Genomic DNA, 19,287 nt, shown 5'->3' on the forward strand with positions numbered 1-19,287 from the left:
AGCTTCAATAAACTTTTCCCACCTATCTAAGTAACCTTGGTTATGTGTATAACATCCTCTTAAAGTAAACTGGGGGTTAAGGAAGCCTTTAATCTGTAGATGTTAAAAAAATCTACTCAAGTTGCTTTATGAATGAACATTTTCCCTAATAATATATATAATTAACAGTATAGGTCTTTGTTTCTGTAACATCCCCCGACATCACAGAGAAGAGATGTAGCTCCGGGTGTAAAGTTATTTTTGAGCACATTTTTTTACCCCCCCCCCCAAAAAAAAAAAAAGCGGATACAATATTACTATTATATTATTTTTTATCTAATTATTTTAGATGTATTTATTCATTTTTAAATGTATGTATTTATTATAAGTCCCCTGGCAAACAAAGTGCAAAAGGCCAGCATGCACTTGGATCCACACCCTGTGTTGCAACACCATATAAAAGGCGATGGATCTATTGGCTGCTCTAATATTTTAGAGACAGCATTAAAAGCTCACTGGCAGAAATTATGAGGACAAGGTATCTAGCCAATAGAAAGGAGAGAGGGTCCTTCTGTACCTTCTACAGTGTAGTCCTGATCTCTGCAGGTACAATAGGCATTAAGTCCTCTAGTATGCAATGCACACATTTCATTATGGTATATCATTTTCCATGTGTAATAGTGAATGCAATCTTGTAAAGAGTCGAGCTGGGCATTGTTTCAAGCAGCTATTGAGAGTCCTCCTGTAATGTGTGTCTCTGTTCCCTCTACAGCCAGAGATTACTCTGCTTTACCAAGAAGATAAAAGAGAGAGAATACTGAGACAACAAGCAAACACTGCTGTATATTACTGCAACAAATTCTGGAGAACTGTTTACTTGATATAAGAATAGTTTCAAAAGACTATTAATCATCTTGTTTGCTGTTTTATTTAATAGAGTGAATACTGCATACTGTCTTGAGGCTGAGGTTCACAGACAGCCTTCACCATTTGACCCGAATGAAATTTTGTGCAGCTCGCTGAGCATTACGTTATAAGTGAGTGGGTTCTCCTGCATGGCTAAGAGGGTTTCCATGCTCCCTCGCTCCATTCTCTCCCTTTGCATCTCTCCCTTTCTCCCTCGGCCCAGACATGTAATCGTCACTCATCTCGGTGAATGGAACAGTAGCTGTTGTCCTCCTCGGGGTGTCCGAGGCAACACTGCCTTGAAATTTGTGAGTCTGTGTGCAGAGAAATGATTAACGCGTGGTGGGTTGTGTATTGAGTACAGAAATTAATGCAAGTGTGTGTCAGTGTGAGCAAGGAAGACAGAGAATGCACAGAAATAAAGTCAAAGAAATAAAAAAACATGGTTTTCCACTTGCATTAAGATATACGGTCGTATCTTCCTCAGAACAGTTACATAATACAGTAATGTGAGCAAACTACAGTCAGCCATCGCTCTCATTTCTGAACATAAGCCATGCTTTATGTTTGATGTTGATGCAATCAGATAAATAAATGATTTGATCTGATGTGGTCCATGCACACGTGCACACACACACACACACCCACACAAAGAGGATGTGGCTTTTGGGGCACCTCCATTATGAATGAGCTTGAGGAGGATGATGGCAAAGGGGAAGACGGAGGAGGTGTGGTAGATACGGACACAAGGATTGAAACAGTGATAAAGAAGAATGTTAGGATACTGGGAAAAAGATATGCATGTGGATGACTGTACCAGGGAATCTATTTACTCTTAAGCTGGTGGCAAATATGGTTTCCATCCATGCCCACAGTCTGGCAAGATGTCAAGATGAGCCACAAGGAAGGGGCATGAATACAAAAGAGCAGCACCTGCTGAAATCCCCTTAAACAAGGCCCTTAACTCCAAACTGCTCCAGGAGAGCTGAGCTGCTCTGTGGCAGACTTCAGGTGTGAATGTGTGTATCTGTGTGAGGCTATTCCTAAAAATGACATTGCTCCCAGCATAAATTAATCTTAAAACATAACAGTGAAATGTAGTTTTGTTTTATATTGCTCTGAAGATAAAAAGCACAAATAATCCTCTTTCACTGACTGCGATATTCATTGCTAATTAACCAAAAACAAGAAAGGAAAGCCAAGGCTGAGGCAGTGTTATTAGTTTTGCAGGTATTTAGTCATAAACTAAAGTATCAGACAGATTAAATATTGACCTGATGATTTCTCATCCTTTGGGTGTGTGAATCTTTGTGAATGTTATGGCAATCCATTCCACTGCAGTCAAGACATTTCACTAAAAAACACAAATGTCAAACTGCTGGTGGCATTAAAGGAAAGGTCGGAGATCGGCAAAGCTGGAGCTGGATTCATCATCTGGAGACCCTGAAGGTCTGTCAATAATGTTGATGACAATCCATCAAATTATTGAGATATTACAGTCTGGACCAAAGTGGTGGACCAGCTGACAGACATCGCCATCACTACAGCCATGATGCTAGTGCGGCTAAGTACAAGCAAAGAATAAAGCTCTGTTGTCTGTTAGAATGTAAAACATCCCAACTACAACTGCTGTAAACACTGCTTTTTGTATGACATACATAAAGTACGCATATGACAGATTGCAGTCATTGACAGTTTAATGTTTGGTTAACTGTGCTGTAAGACAAACTCAAATGGATCATGTGATTTAAGGGTGTAATTTAGAAAACACTCTAACCTTTTCATGGATTAAAATGAGTTTGACTTAACCGACACCTTGAAGTTACAGCTTGCAGCTGTCAAACTGTTCCTCCAAATAATTCCACATCAGTTTGACTCAACAGTCACATTCACACACAGAGAGGGAGGGATGGTCGTGTCACAGAGATGGACAGAAACTGACGTGAAGGAGGGATACAATAACTGTTCTACTTCTTTATTAATAGGAGTTTTTTTCTGGTGGAATGGTGGCCCAGACTTTCAAATGTGTGTACTGTGTAGGTTGTGTTGTATCTAAATTAAAGCTACAGTAGGTAACTTTTTTTGTCACACTATCCTGACAGTGCTACATGAGACAACTAATATGTGGATAAATCATGTTCCTCTGACTCCTTGTAATGCTTCTAATGGCATTTACAAGAATCATAATGCCTGAACAAAAACAACCAATCAGAGTCAGCAGGAATCTGTGACACAGCTCCCGGAGGAGCTTTAAAAACACAATGGGAAACAATCACAAGCAATGGAAAAACTGCTCATCCCTCCTTTGCCAACAACAGCATACATGGCAAAGGTAAGTAATCCTGAAAGTGAAAGCAAGTTTTTCGTCAACAGTCTTCTTCCTTAAAGATTCTTGTGAAGAGCTCTGTAATCTGTTGTTGTCATTCAGGTGCAGTGGATTCTTGTAAATGCCATTAGGAGCACTAGGAGGAGCCAGAGGAACATGACTTTTCACAGATTATCTTGCTCATGTACACAGGGGCGTAAATATAGACAGTGCAGGCAGTGCAGTTGCACTGGAGCCCATGAGGTGGGGGGCCCACAGAGAGAGTGGGCCCTCCAGCAGTGTGTTTGATGGAGAATGGGCCCTCATGAGTGATTGCCACCTTGAAAATATGCCTGTGTTCAAAGATGAACTCTCATTAAATTAAAAACCATTTGCTATATGTGCCCTTGAAAAAGACAAACCCATCTCCTTCAAGTTTATTTTTCTTGATTTGTTAAACAGTCAGTAGCATCTATAATCATCATGCCTCCTCTATAACCTCTATAACTATAAATCAACTATTACAAATATAGATATGCAGTGATGATTGCTGGGTAATATGTGTGTTGACGTTATCCAGTGTCAAGACTAAACGTATGACAAGACAATATGTGCATGATAGTGTGCACTACGGCTCATCGTAACTACACTTTACCATTGCATGTACTACTGTCAGGATATAGTGACAGCTTCATTAAATATGAAGCTACTGTAGCTTTAAAGGCAATGTGTTAAACATTAATTTGTGCTTTTACTACAGGATGATATTAGAGAATGCTAAACTTCTGAGCAGTCAGTTTCTGCAATACTGCTCACTTTATTAGGGATGCCTCTTTGACAATGCAAACCACTCACTCCAGACAGCGAGTCACATATAAATGAAGCAGTCAAAACATTCACACAGGACAATTCAATCACTGTTTAACTCACAGTATCCAGATACTTTGTGTAACTCAGCTTGATGTCCTTGCAGTGCAAACACCACTTGTTCCCACAGAGACAGCCTGTTCAAATTGTCAAGCAGCGTTTTCAAGCCAGCAGCTTGAAGCATGTACAAATGGCTTCCTAAAACAAATAAAATAGTAAATTACCACATATTTAGCTCTCCAATATGCATCTTAAATAATGTCTTCCCACTCAGCAGGTTAATGGGGAGAAAGTCTGAGTTATCACCACAGTAAACACTGGAGGTAAAGGCTTCATGTCCAGTGAGCCTGTTTAATACTGTTGAGATGCCAGACTAAGTCCATTACAGTGTACAGGATGAAGCTATCCATCTAACAGGATTAACCTCAGTAGGTTACACTCATCAACACAATCCAGTGTTTTATCAAGCAGTACAGTAGAGGCAAGGGCATAGGTTTTGTTTCAACACATGGGGTTTAGGGGTTGAACACTTAATTTACTGCATTCTGGTGAAATTTTCTGCATCAATTTATGGTGTAAATGTATTTAACACGTCTCAGGAATGTTTTAGGAACATCACATCTCTTAAGTCATTCTCCAAATTAATAAAATCGTGGTTACTGGACAATCAAACCTGGTGTCATGATCTGCTTTGGTTTTATGGTTATGTTACTGTCTTGCTTATGTGCTTTGCTTTGTGCTCTTGTGTGTTTGTGGCTACGTGCTTTGGTCTATGTTGTCTTTTATGTTGTACTTTTTTATAGTACATTCTTTTTGGTTATATGGTTAGGTCTTTGTTTTATTAATAGTGCTTATGTCTTATGTTTTTGCATACAGTACAGGCCAAAAGTTTGGACACACCTTCTCATTCAATGCGTTTTCTTTATTTTCATGACTATTTACATTGTAGATTCTCACTGAAGGCATCAAAACTATGAATGAACACATGTGGAGTTATGTACTTAACAAAAAAAGGTGAAATAACTGAAAACATGTTTTATATTCTAGTTTCTTCAAAATAGCCACCCTTTGCTCTGATTACTGCTTTGCACACTCTTGGCATTCTCTCCATGAGCTTCAAGAGGTAGTCACCTGAAATGGTTTCCACTTCACAGGTGTGCCTTATCAGGGTTAATTGGTGGAATTTCTTGCTTTATCAATGGGGTTGGGACCATCATTTGTGTTGTGCAGAAGTCAGGTTAATACACAGCCGACAGCCCTATTGGACAACTGTTAAAATTCATATTATGGCAAGAACCAATCAGCTAACTAAAGAAAAACGAGTGGCCATCATTACTTTAAGAAATGAAGGTCAGTCAGTCCGGAAAATTGCAAAAACTTTAAATGTGTTCCCAAGTGGAGTCGCAAAAACCATCAAGCGCTACAACGAAACTGGCACACATGAGGACCGACCCAGGAAAGGAAGACCAAGAGTCACCTCTGCTTCTGAGGATAAGTTCATCCGAGTCACCAGCCTCAGAAATCGCAAGTTAACAGCAGCTCAGATCAGAGACCAGATGAATGCCACACAGAGTTCTAGCAGCAGACCCATCTCTAGAACAACTGTTAAGAGGAGACTGCGCGAATCAGGCCTTCATGGTCAAATAGCTGCTAGGAAACCACTGCTAAGGAGAGGCAACAAGCAGAAGAGATTTTTTTGGGCCAAGAAACACAAGGAATGGACATTAGACCAGTGGAAATCTGTGCTTTGGTGTGATGAGTCCAAATTTGACATCTTTGGTTCCAACTGCCGTGTCTTTGTGAGACGCAGAAAAGGTGAACGGATGGATTCCACATGCCTGGTTCCCACTGTGAAGCATGGAGGAGGAGGAGGTGTGATGGTGTGGGTGTGTTTTGCTGGTGACACTGTTGGGGATTTATTCAAAATTGAAGGCACACTGAACCAGCATGGCTACCACAGCATCCTGCAGCGACATGCCATCCCATCCGGTTTGCGTTTAGTTGGACGATCATTTATTTTTCAACAGGACAATGACCCCAAACACACCTCCAGGCTGTGTAAGGGCTATTTGACCAAGAAGGAGAGTGATGGAGTGCTGCGGCAGATGACCTGGCCTCCACAGTCACCGGACCTGAACCCAATCGAGATGGTTTGGGGTGAGCTGGACCGCAGAGTGAAGGCAAAGGGGCCAACAAGTGCTAAACACCTCTGGGAACTCCTTCAAGACTGTTGGAAAACCATTTCAGGTGACTACCTCTTGAAGCTCATGGAGAGAATGCCAAGAGTGTGCAAAGCAGTAATCAGAGCAAAGGGTGGCTATTTTGAAGAAACTAGAATATAAAACATGTTTTCAGTTATTTCACCTTTTTTTGTTAAGTACATAACTCCACATGTGTTCATTCATAGTTTTGATGCCTTCAGTGAGAATCTACAATGTAAATAGTCATGAAAATAAAGAAAACGCATTGAATGAGAAGGTGTGTCCAAACTTTTGGCCTGTACTGTATGTGCCTCGCTATGTGCTTTTGTCTATGGTTATATGCTCTCTCTGTGCTCGTGTGCTCGTGTGCCCTTCTGTGGACATGCCTATCTGTGCTTATGTGCATTATCTTGATGCCTTTTCTCATATGCACATATACCATCAACCTGCACGTTTATGTGACCTAAGTGATGTTCATTAATGTGCACTGTCCTCTGCTGCTTTCATGTTTTTATTGGAGGGGGCATATGCATGTGTCCCCCCAGAAATGTACATGAGTATAGGCTATAAAAAGGCTCTCTCAATTTAAAATAACACGACATTTGAATGTATTCACAGCCTAATAATAATGACAACTGTTATTTAAGTTGATTAAAATTATTTTGTGTGTGTAATTTCCAAAGACTTGAAGCTAATTAAACACATGTATGCATGGTTAGATTATAGGAAAGTAAGCATTATAAGTAATAAGGAAGGCAACCTGAGTTCAGGCATGTTATTCTTCCGCTCCTCCACTTCTCTAAGCTCAGAGCTGCAATAAAAACGAGCGGGAACTGCGTGTGTTTGTGTCAACTTCCTCTTGACAGGCGCACTTGTCGAAGCGCATCCTCTGTTCCTTTAAAACCAGACAGCCCACGCCTCGAAAAGCGGCTTGTTCCGGCTTGCCCCTTTACATCTTTTTATCCTTGCCCTCAATATTAAAGTAGTGCCCCACGCTGCCAATTCGACAAACACGCACAAGCATTTTTTTTTTGTTAAACCGTCGGAGGGTGAAGGAAACCTGCGTCTCGGGGCAGGAGCATGCATGATGCGTGTATGTGTGCAGCAGCTCTCAGACTGGTGAGTCTGAGGCGCAGTTCAGGCACCATCACCGGCGGAGCGATACCACCATCTCCTCTCAGCCCCGGTTTGTCAAAGCGAGAGTGTGTGGCTCACTGTACCTGAGCGAACGTGTCCGTCATGTACTATCGAAAAGGGGGGCAGAGGATCAAAACTGGACTAAGGGACCTGGCTGTAAATCTCTGAAATGCAGAGCCACATCACGCTCCCATCAAGATCTGTCTCCCTGGGCTGGCTGCTGCGGTTGTTTTGCAACTGATGAAGATATTTTTTATTATTACTATTATTATTATTTTGATGCGCTTCTGTGGATGTCTATGATTATGTTTATTCTGGGGCTCTGGTGTAGTGCGTGAGGTAAGTGACTTATCCAGAGGTGCGCGCTACTTTCTCCTGCGCCTTTGACATTTTGATGTCAGATTTGGACTGTTTTCTTCTATTTGTTTTCCTCAGCATCTCCAAATTTCACAAATCATATCATTAGACCATTAGAGCTGGAACTATCCGCCCCCCCAGCTCACCATCAATCCCTGCAACTGGTGCTGATGGAATATCATAAGAAGGCTGCTTGTGTTGAAATTATGGGGCCATAGCTCAAAGCCAGAATGCAAACCAGGGTTTTCTAGAAAGAGTTGAGGCAGTCATTGCATGCTGTAAAGCAACATGAAATTGTAGTGATGCTGCAATGGAGACTAGTTGATGTTACCCTCCCAGACAAATGTGCCATCTATGGAGGAAAGTCACTTTTGCACTCAGAGTGACTCCTGAGCCAAAGCAGCTGTCTCCAACTTCAGGTGTTGCATGCTGTGTGCTGTATAGCCCTCTGACATCTTAAAGTTTAAGTGATGTTGAGGTTACTCTATAACCTGCTGATCTGCAACTGGAAGCAACATGATATCCTCACAATATCACCCAAGGCTGCAAAAAAGATTGCATAACTCCTGGTTGCTCCTGTTACTGCAGACACATCTCACAAGTGTAATAAAGTAGGCCTATATTATATGCGCTGTGTCATATAGCAGCCTGTGAGCTGTATAGTGTCCCAGCCTACCATCCATATACTACCCCCACACACTGTGATGACAGGCCTTATGAATATTTAATCACACAGACCCACATACCCCCTCTGTACACTCAAAAACAAGACATAAAACAACTAGTAGTAACCCTGCTATGAATTATGGAGTGAAACATTTCAGATATCACAGGAGACCTAGCTGCTCTGGCACCATCAGCACTGCCATGTAAAATGATGTGTATGATAATGCCACAGTTATGATTTCTGATTTCAGATTGCAAGTGCATTTCATTGCTCATACTTCCCTGAGTGTGCCTGTTGAGTCTTTCAAAAGTTTAACAAGCATAATCAGTGTTACAGTTTAACTTTCTCTTCACTGTTTACCTGCCTGCTGTGGTTACAAGTACTGCTTTCACTTCATAGCTTATAGACGCTACCTGCTGAACCACTGAAATGGAAAGTTTATAGTTCTTGTGCACGTAAACATAATCGGATTTAATTTGTTTCACTTTGTCATCAACAGAAATGTAATTCAGGACAGTTTTATTTTTGTCTGAGCTCCCTTGACTGTACTGATAGTAGAGTTTTTCAGTGTTTTTTTTATCAGCAGTGTGGTGGGTGTGAGGTTTCACTTGTGTTGTGCTGTTACCCGCTAAGTTTTTCCCAGAAGGCTGAAAGCTCTACGTTTATGCTAAAATTCTGGTTGTAGATCATGTCGTAGGGGCGCTCGCAATACATATCTTAGGGGGGTTTCAATTGAAAGGTCATTAGCGCACTTACGAAAGTGAGCAAAAGTGAATCATGAGTAGTATTTAAATGTTTTAAATACCAATACGGGGTCATTAAAATTGTGTGGGTGAGCACAAGTTGCACATTTTTCTCAAAATGAGTAAATTGCAGCGGTGATTACAGTGGTGCTGTCATGAGTTACAGAGTGAGAGCTTTGGTCTGTGCTGGTTAGTGACGGAAAATCAGTTGTTGAGTTTTTGTGCATTATCTTCATTTCATAAATCTGTGTCTCTGGTGAAAACATGAAAACACCAACCTGGGTTCACTGTTCCCATGACGTCACACACTCTCATATGCTTGCACACACACACACACACACACACACACACACACACACTAATTGGAATGTTCTAATTTAGGGGTCAAGGTGACAGTGAGAAGGAGTTATCATATTACTTAAGATTCCTTTCCTTGGAGTCCAACTCACACTCCATGGTGGTGTGTGTGTGTGTGTGTGTGTGTCCATGTGTCCATGCATTTCTGTGTTTTTGGCTGTGTGCGCACAGAAAAGTTTTTGGACGATATCAGCATGACTGTTAGTCCGCCAGATGACGCAGGGTTTGCTCAGCCACCCTGAGACAGCTCATCTCTTATTGCTACTGGTTGGTGTGGATTCAAGAACTGGTCCAATGTCTAACTATTAGATTATTATGTTTTCTTGTACTTGTACTTTGTTGTCTTGCCTTTATTTGGTTGTTAGTAGTAGTAGTAGATATTTCTTGTACTTATACTTTATTTGGTCATTGATAGTGGAGATTTTTCCTGTACTTGTACTTTATTTTCCGACCTTTATTTGGTGGCTGATAGTCAAGATTTTTCTTGTACTTGTACTTTATTTTCTTGTCTCTACTTGGTTGTAGTTAGGCGAGATTTGTCATGTACTTGTACCTTATATTCTTGCTTTTATTTGGTGGTTGATAGTCGAGATTTGTCTTGTAGTTGTACCTTATTTTTTAGTCTTTATTTGGTCGCTGACAGTCAAGATTTGCAGGAGACAAAGGTGGGATGACATGCAACACATATCCTCATGTCAGAATGTGTCTTAGTCCACTTGGGCATGGTGAGGCCCCAGACTTATAGCTGTCAGAGCTAAAACATTATGTCAGTCAAACTCATCGTAACACCTCAGCAAGTTTTGAGTTTGTACTAAAAAAAACCTAAATATTTTTTGGCCTTAAATTGGCTTTACGTCCAAATGCTTTTCTTTCCACATAACACAGACCCAGCAGTCACCTTAGATACAGATTAATGTGGCACTGCTGTCCCTGATGTCTCTCTCTACAGATACTGGGGTTCAATAGAGGTAACTGTGCCAGCTCACTCCACTGGGCCTACAGAAATACTCCAACTGGAGTTGCAAAGTGACGGTTGAATTTCTTTGGCGCAGCACAATCAGAAACTAATGACACACGAATACAGGTTAGGTGAATCGACCCTGTAGCAGCCACATCAAGGCATCACTATTACGTGCCAAACCTTATCTCTTACTCCAACCATAACCTGACCCTACATGAGGACGCTTTGATGAGGCTCCTATCAGACGACTGCTGTATTCTGCTTTGTTCTGCTTCCTTCTACTCCCTTTCTGCTGCGTTGCTGTTATCAGAGTCCCTGTTTCTATGGGAAACAGCCATGACATGCTAACAACATGCTAATGAAAACTGTGCCATTGTGCACAATAGCCAATTCCTCCCTGACATGATGTTTTGCAGGCTCTGTAGTGATCTCAGCCCATACCTGATTTATTTCTACCTGACCTTTACCGGCAATGTGAGAACATCAGCCTTATCCTTGCGTTAACCTAACCTTAACCCAACAGGAATTCTCATCATGAGCCTAAACCAAAGTCCAAATCTAATAAAAGCGAGATGGGCCAAAACATCGCCCTATCCTGAAAATGTTACCTCAGTGTTCTGAAAAACACTCTCTCAAAACAATCTTTCTTCCTCCCTTTATGAGACATGCCAAAGGAAACTCCAGATGCCCTCCCCCACACAGAGGGGGCCAAGTGAGGACTCACTGTCCTGAGCCAGATGATAGCTCGCCAACTGTTGGCTGTAAAGACACAATGTACTTCTCATCCTCCGCTCAGCAGAGTGGGTGGCTCAACAGGCCACTACAGCAAATCACTGCTTGGGTCTACGGAGCCTTCTTCTGACACTTTTAGGGATAATTTGCTCTTGAAAGTGGACATTGAATGTGCTGTGTGTCTCGATGCTCGGGTGTGTTTAGAATGGCACATTCTCAACTTTCAAGTTTCCTGCACTGTAGTCGGTGAACTGCAGGTACGAACAAGCCCGATTGAATAAAAGCAAAGCTTAGAGGTTGATTTCCTCATTTTAAAGTAACCAGTGAGGGAGAGAGGCCTGATAAGGAAGTTGAGGTCTCCTGTGACAATACAGCACGCCCACTTCTCCCCTGTCACAAGACTTATTCATGACTGTGGGGCCTTTTGTGTGTGTGTGTGTGTGTGTGTGTGTGTGTGTGTGTGTGTGTGTGTGTGTGTGTTCCTGCATACATAGACAGCTAGTGGTCCATTCATCCAAATAATGGAAGTCTTGTGTGCATCATTATATTTTAGACTCCTCATGTGCTGTGAGGTGCTAAATGCATATTATGAGTGTAATACATGCAGCCATGTGTGCAGGAATAATTTCTGCAGGGCCAGAGCACGAGCTGGGGCCAGACTTCTTGTACTCTGCCAGTGAGGGACTCTGTGTAAAAAACAGGATGTAGCAGTTGTTGAGAGCAGGAACAGGTGGCTGTCAACGTGACGGTGAACAGTTGCCCCCAGAGTTTGCACCACTCCCTAATCTGCGCACACGCGGGGAAAGAAATTTATCCAGGATAGACCTCCCCACCTTCCAAACTTCCCCCCTAAACCCGTTTCACCACACTAGCGTTGCCTCACTCTTCCTCCGACGGTGCTTCAGCAGTTTGTGAGCTACAATAGCTGCAATCGGTGTTATATTTGGGCTCCTCGCGGAAGGAAATATGACGCGCGAGGACAGAGCGGAGCTGTCTACGCGGCCGAGGGGGCAAAACGGGCACCGCGCGCTGCTGGTATCTTGGAAGGTGCGTAAAACCGGGATTATAACAGGAATGTCGTTGTATATTATAATAGGAAATACATTCAAATCCATGTTGTGGAGAAGCTCTGGATTTATTTGCTGTGTAATATGGCGTAGGGCGCGTGCGTAATGCGCGCAGTTCCTCTTTCTGTTTCCAGTGGAATGCAGCCAGCGTGTTCATATATAAAGAGATTTGATTTATTCGTCATGAAGGGATGTTTTTAAAGCTTAGAGCATTTTTAGAAAACTTGAAGAATCTTTGCTTTAGACAAACAAATACACATTTTCTTTACGCACATTAGGACCATACTTGGCTGCACAAGCTGGTTGCAGCACATTTTCAAAACTGGTAAAGCCAGATAACTGAGCTGCTTTGTCCTCTGTAATCTCTTTCATTCCCTTTCTGTACTTTCTGTGTGTGTGTGTGTGTGTGTGTGTGTGTGTGTGTGTGTGTGTGTGTGTGTGTAAGCCATTTTACTGTATCTCCTAACCCATTTGGATACATTTCTTTTGTTTGGTTTAATATGGCACCTGTTCTGTGAGGGCGCCAGCTGTTGTTTTGGTGAGCAGTTTGAACAGATGCAACAGACTCTAAAAGCAACAGGTGCTGGATGTCTGCACGCTGTGTCCAAAACACTTTGAATAATGGAGTCAGAGAGATGATGGGTTTTTTTTATGTATTGGTGTGTTTTCTGTGAGGTTTTGCTTTTGGTTAATGGGATGATGATGCATCAAAGAGCATACAGGAGGTCGTAGAAAGCTGAACAAAATATGATATTGTGCTGCGGTGTTACGTAAGAAGAAAATCCTTTGCAGGTATGAAATGTTTTTAGAAATGTACATGGAATATTTGGGTTCAGAAAGTTCACAATCAAAGTAAAGTAAAGTAAAGCATGAAGCTGATTTAGAGCGGCACATTGGTTCTGTCAGTCACTGGCTCCATCTTTGTCCACCCACCTATAAAATAGTTGAAGGAAACACACACAGTTAAACTATTTTCTTGAATCCTTATCATATCGTGTAGCCTTTGTACATGCTTGTGTTATCGAGAGCTGCTTTCTGGAGGCGCTTGTCAGTCTCTGTCTTTTTCTGAACCATGCACTGTTCATATTGGGTCATGTGATTGTGCCCCAAGTGCTGAAACAGACTGGTGGTGTTACCTTTGGTCACTGAAATGGATTTTCTGCAGTGTTTGCATTTGATTTCTTTCTGTTCGGTGTTGTCTTCAAGAAAGCCAAAATGTGTCCAAACGACGGACATGGCATTTCTCATTGGTACACGTTGCTCAAGTTGCTCAGTTGGCTCGGTGTTTGAGATCTCCTCCATGTTGCTTCCAGATCACGGAATGGACGGGGCGGAGTCACGTATTAAAAGACTTTAAAAAAAAAATCGAAATTACCAACATGGGCAAGATTACGTTGGTTAGAGGTTCTGAATGTTGGTTTCTATTCATTTTTGATTAATTGCCCAGCCCTACCCTCGATCATAAGAAACTTGCTGTTAGTTAAGTGTAACTGATTTCTGAGGCTTTATGACATAATATTAAAACATAACAATGCCTACCAAAATGTGCTGCTTATGTGCTGTATGGTGGAGGTTTTGGTCATCTGAAACATGAACCTCTGCTACCTCTTAATTAAAATGCTGATGTAATTCTTGATTATATTAGCAATTCAACAAGAATCCGAATATTTGGGGGTTAAAACGGCCAAAAAAGTTTTAGTTTTAGGGAAGTGTGTGAAACAGCTTTCAATAAAGCATGTGATTTAAAGTTTTTTCATTGGATATTTAATATACTTCAAATATTACATCCAAAACAACAACAAAAAACAAGTAAGGTACAAAATATAAAATTCACAGTAAGTCATCGTCTTAATAACAACTGCTACGACGGGTCAATACAATGAGTACTTTTCCAGAGTTCAAAATAAATGATCAGAAATGCAACCTCTACAAGTACTGACAGTCTAAAGGAAAGAAAGAGGAAAGAAAATCCACATAATTATGTTGCATTCAATACATTTAGACTTCTGTAGCCCTGTAGAAATGTCATTAAACGTCCCCATAGCTCATCAAAAGTCGAACATTTACCCTTAATCATAAAAGTAAGTTTTTCAGTGGCAACAGAGTGTGACAGTCTGGTGATCCAGGCTTGTAAACTTGGTCTGATAGTAGATTTCCAGAATCTGTCTGTGGTGTGTTTTGATTGTAATAAGCTAAAATGCAGCATTACTTTTGTCAGAATATAGAAAGCAAAAGTAAATTTACTACCTGCAGAAAACACTGAGAATATTAATTTATTCCCTGCAGTAACAAAAGGTGCTGATCGTTTAGTTACATGGATGTTGACCTTTTGATGCTACTCTTAATAAGCTCTAAATAAGCAGTGCTGTATATCTTTATGTCATCATGCTCAGGTCAGGATAGTCTAACAAACTGTTCTTACCAAAATAAAATAACATGAATGAGCATCAGTTATTAAAGATGTTTGGGAACACTTGACATAAACAAAGCCTTTGACCTACAAAGTTTCCCAGAAACAGGACGCTGTTATGATTCAGTTTTAGCCGCCTCAACCTGCGGATCCCATCTGTGTTTATCATGATTCAGTATTATTATGCTTCAGCATGAGCTTAGGCTTCATTAGACAAGAGAGGGATTGTCTTAAAGAGAGGCAGGATGTCGAAGCCAAGATGATTCTGTGAGACTGATCTCAGTGCTCAGTCTTGGACATTTATTTTGTCTTCACTGCGTAATTTAATTTTATGGATTTAGTGTTATTAAATATATGTAGTTTTCGTACTTAGTTTTATTGTTATTGTGATCTTTTGTTATGATGTTTTAAAAAAATCTGTGTGTAATGGGACGATTGAAATATAGACTTGTACTTAATGCCGTACAAATTGTGTTCACAGCAAGGCCTTTTAATGCAACGTGTGCTCACACTTGGCAGTTACTTCTTTTAGGAGAGAAGGAGAGAGCGCTTTTATTGCCCACATTAAATTAAATAAATTTATGACTTGTACGGCGTGAGAGGCTGGAGATTGCCTGTGTACTTAGCTAAATGCTTATTGCACGCAGTAGAGCTCAAAGAATAGTGATATTTATGCTGCTCCTTTATTTGCTGGACACCATGTCATTGTCTGACTGTACAAAATTGTGTAAATTAGATATATATTTCTAAAGTAGATCACGTTTATCTACATGTTAATGCATCATAACAGAGGTATTGATGATTTTTAAAGCCATGGTGGCAGGTGACAAATCATATATGGCAAGCAGCTCTAATAAAACGGCCACAATGTAAGTTGTAATTGGAGGTGTGCATTTTTGTAAATCCCACAGCGTAATGCTTTTATGGTGTCGCTATAGTTGAAGTTATTTGTGATGCCATGCACACTCACTCTGATGACTCTTAATATGTTGAGTCATGCCATGTGGCGGATTATCTAAAGTGCTTAATTTGTGCCGGTTAGCGCTGAAACAATTAGTCGGTTAATGAAGTAGTGAAATATCTGAATATTAATTATCTTTCATAATGGATTTCTTTAATTATCTCTTGTCCGTAGATAAATCAGCACTGTGTAAATGTCTTATCAAAACGACTGCTGCATTACTTTATGTCCTCTCCCTCGCAGTCATCGTCGGCACCGGCGAGCAGGAGCTGTTGTCAGGACTCGTTGACATGCATTCCCCCTGAGCTCGGCGGCGCCTTCCTCGGTGTTGTGGCAGCAGGATGCCGGTGCAGGCAGCCCAGTGGACAGAGTTCCTGTCCTGTCCCATCTGCTACAATGAGTTTGACAGCAGCGGCCACCAGCCCATCAGCCTGGGCTGCTCCCACACGGTGTGTAAGACCTGCCTGCACAAACTGCACCGCAAGGCCTGTCCCTTCGATCAGACGCCAATCAGCACCGATATCGACCTGCTGCCGGTCAACTGCGCCCTGCTGCAGCTGGTCGGAGCTCAGGTGAGTCGGAGAGAGAGATGGCATGTTTGCTTCAAAACTCCGTGTGTGTGTGTGCTCATGCTATGCGTCTCTTAGGTCCCTGATGTGCAGCCGGTGAGCCTAAACAGCGCAGCAGAAGTCGAGAACTATGAGGTGTGCAGGGTGTGTGTGGAAGAGCTGGCTCTCTACCTAAAACCGATCAGCGGAGCAAAAGGTTTGTGCAGTTATGTGCGTCTGTTTTTGTGTTTTGATTATAAGTTTTAGACTTTCAGATCTTTGGACATCTAGTGAAAGAGAATCAAGCTCTTCGTACTAAACGTGCGTGGGCAGCAGTTGAGCTGCCTGTGCAGCTTGGCATTCATGCTTTTCACACTTCTCATGACGCCTGAAAGCTGCTCTACTTTAATGATACTGATGGAAAAATCAGCTCTGTGCGTAACCAGACAAGAGAGATTAACTCGACTGAAATTGACCAGTAGCTTCCGGTTGTTTGTTCTGCCAGGTCTGGGTGACGGTGGTAGGATTCGTCATTATTTGAAAAGTAGGTCATTTGGACAAAAACCTTCTAGGCTCATCGCCTCCATGAAGATATGTTTAAACTCACAAACATAGGTGGTTGTAACAGAGTTGAATTGAGACAAAATCAATTATTAAAAAATGTCTGATAACCAAAGTTCCACACTGTTGTGACCTTTTGCAGGCGTGGCAACACTGAGTCCGAGTGTCCTCAGTCGGCCAATGCAGAGGAAGCTGGTGACCTTGGTGAACTGCCAGCTGGTGGAGGAGGAGGGCCGTGTCCGGGCGGTGCGGGCAGGCCGCTCGCTGGGGGAACGAACCGTAACCGAGCTCATTCTGCAGCACCAGAACCCCCAGCAGCTCTCTGCCAACCTTTGGGCAGCGGTCAGGGCGCGGGGATGCCAGTTCCTGGGACCTGGTGGGTGTAAATGATATACAGCGCACATACATCAGCGATAAAATCATCACACGCCAAGACACAAACACATTGATCTATGAGGCAAGGCAACATGTGATTTGTAAGAGATTTGAATGTATTCTAGATAGGTGGTTCCCAACTGGACCATCCCTGGAGTCCAGATTTCTCCTTAATCATTAGTTTAAGGTCCACAGAGTTTAATTTATTCAGTGTCATACTTGAATTTGGCCATGTTATCAAGCAAGCTTGCTGTCTCTGTCAAGTAGCTGTCCATTAGTCACTCACTCTACAGCAGGAAACAGCTCCTCAAAATAAAAGCTCTGTGCCGAAATTGAAATGAAATGAATGAAATTCACTTCACTTAAAAGATAAAGTGTGTTTTTTACATACTTGACACATTTGTGAGTCACTTGCGGTCCATTCAGAATGGACCTGCAACTCACTTTTGGACTGCGACCCACCAGTTGGGAACCACTGTATTGGACAAATTTCACAGGTGTATAGACATTTAAAACAAGCATTCAAGTTTTAAAGGCAAGGCATGCTATTGTGAACTTTCTGAGGCATTATAATTCAAAAGGGGTCACTTCATGCTAAATCTTTTGACCTGTAAAATATACGTGACCCACCCAATCGCCAGAATAAATGTTGCCATTGTACGTTTCTGCAAACATTTTATTATGTTTTAACAACAGTTAATGTCTAGTTATGTTAAGACACAAAACCACTTGGTTATGATTATGAAAACGTCATGTATTGGCTTAAAGAATCTGTCTGCGGTGACACAATTGCTGCTGGAAATGCAGCCTATGTGTAGCTCAATCACACCCCCTTTTGGCAGCACAGTCACAGCTAGAAATGCTATGTCTCGCTAAAGTATGCCCACATTTGCTGGCACAGTCATGGCTTGAAATGCTCCAGTGTCTCGCCAAAGCATACCTGCGTTTGGTAGCACGATCACAGCTACAAATGCCACAGATGTCTCACTAAAAACACCCGCTTCTGATGGCACAATCATGGCTGGAAATGCTGCCAGTGTCTCCCCACTGAAAATGCCACAGATGTCCTGCTAAAAAAAAACAACCAGTTTTTTGTCTTCAACTTGGCAGCCATCCACCATCACCTCCACCTCCCGATGACCAAGTCAGCTCATGTAACATATGCAATCACAACTACATCACTGTAGAAACCTTGTTATGATATGTATGATATGTGCAAATGTAACATATCGGTGGATTCCAGAAACCTACAGTGCCAACATTTTGTTCTGGCGTCTGGGCTGGTGTGACACAAGTTTGAGAACAATGAAGTGTCATCTTGCTTTTATTGCTGCTACTGCTTGTGGGCCTTTTGGATTCGTGAAATTTACTGCAATGACTGTCCGTCTGTTTTAGCAGGTTGGCGTGTGAAATCAAAGGAATTGTTAGCCTTTCAGTTGACTGGACTCATTGTGTCCACAAGTTGCCTTTTGAATTGCCTGTGTAGTCTGCCTCATCAAACTGACTACAGCTGCTGCCGGTACTGGGTGTCCTGTGATGATTACTCATAGGGCAGATTCTGACTGGGAAATTATTTCTCATTATGATAACAGAATGAGTTCATTAAAGTCTGAGGACACCTGGTTCTATGTGTTAGAAATAGATTTGTTTGTTTGATTTGTTGATGAAAATATATTCTCTTCCTTCCTCCCACGGTCCCCTCCTGTATCCCTACACCCCGCTCTATCTCTTCCTCATCAGCTATGCAAGAAGATGCACTGAAGCTAGTCTTACTGGCTCTGGAGGATGGCTCAGCTTTGTCCAGGAAGGTGTTGGTTTTGTTTGTAGTCCAGAAGCTCGAGGCCCGCTTCCCCCAGGCCTCCAAAACCAGCATAGGCCACGTGGTGCAGCTGCTCTACAGGGCCTCCTGCTTCAAGGTACGACATGAATGATTTTACACGCTATTTTACATACTCATCAAACACACAAATATGTGCTCATGCGAGGACATGTGAGCACTATTAATACCTAATTTAAAAAAGGGAAGCTATCCACAGCTCTGTAGATGTAATCTATGTCAAACAAAGGAACCTCAGTTTGCTGCTGTTCCAAGAACCCAAGCCGTAAAAAATGACCTCATTAAAAGAAGGGTTTTTACATAGATCCTCATTTAC

The 19,287-nt window shown here is 41.9% G+C and overlaps 2 protein-coding genes across 7 annotated transcripts in view; both read left to right on the forward strand.

Moving 5' to 3' along the window:
• Positions 1-4,729, forward strand: part of LOC117269942 (zinc finger and BTB domain-containing protein 6-like) — a 35,899-nt gene extending 31,170 nt beyond the window's left edge. Inside the window, exon 4 of the mRNA XM_078162400.1 lies at positions 752-4,729. Coding sequence (XP_078018526.1) covers positions 752-783 — 32 coding nt within the window. The 3' untranslated portion in view covers positions 784-4,729. The remainder of the gene's footprint in view (positions 1-751) is intronic.
• A 2,725-nt stretch (positions 4,730-7,454) lies between these two features.
• Positions 7,455-19,287, forward strand: part of rc3h2 (ring finger and CCCH-type domains 2) — a 28,796-nt gene continuing 16,963 nt past the window's right edge. For 5 of the 6 annotated variants that reach the window (XM_033647374.2, XM_033647378.2, XM_033647377.2 and 2 more), the window contains exons 1-5: positions 7,455-7,734; positions 15,894-16,222; positions 16,298-16,415; positions 16,902-17,135; positions 18,875-19,050. In XM_033647374.2, the coding sequence (XP_033503265.1) occupies positions 15,992-16,222; positions 16,298-16,415; positions 16,902-17,135; positions 18,875-19,050 (759 nt within the window). In that variant the 5' untranslated portion in view covers positions 7,455-7,734; positions 15,894-15,991. Of the gene's footprint in view, positions 7,735-12,118; positions 12,260-15,893; positions 16,223-16,297; positions 16,416-16,901; positions 17,136-18,874; positions 19,051-19,287 lie in introns of those variants that run through there. The other variant, XM_033647376.2, reaches the window with a different exon arrangement.

The sequence above is a fragment of the Epinephelus lanceolatus genome, chromosome 19, assembly GCF_041903045.1.
Source record: "Epinephelus lanceolatus isolate andai-2023 chromosome 19, ASM4190304v1, whole genome shotgun sequence".
In the NCBI taxonomy this organism is placed as follows: Eukaryota; Metazoa; Chordata; class Actinopteri; order Perciformes; family Serranidae; genus Epinephelus; species Epinephelus lanceolatus.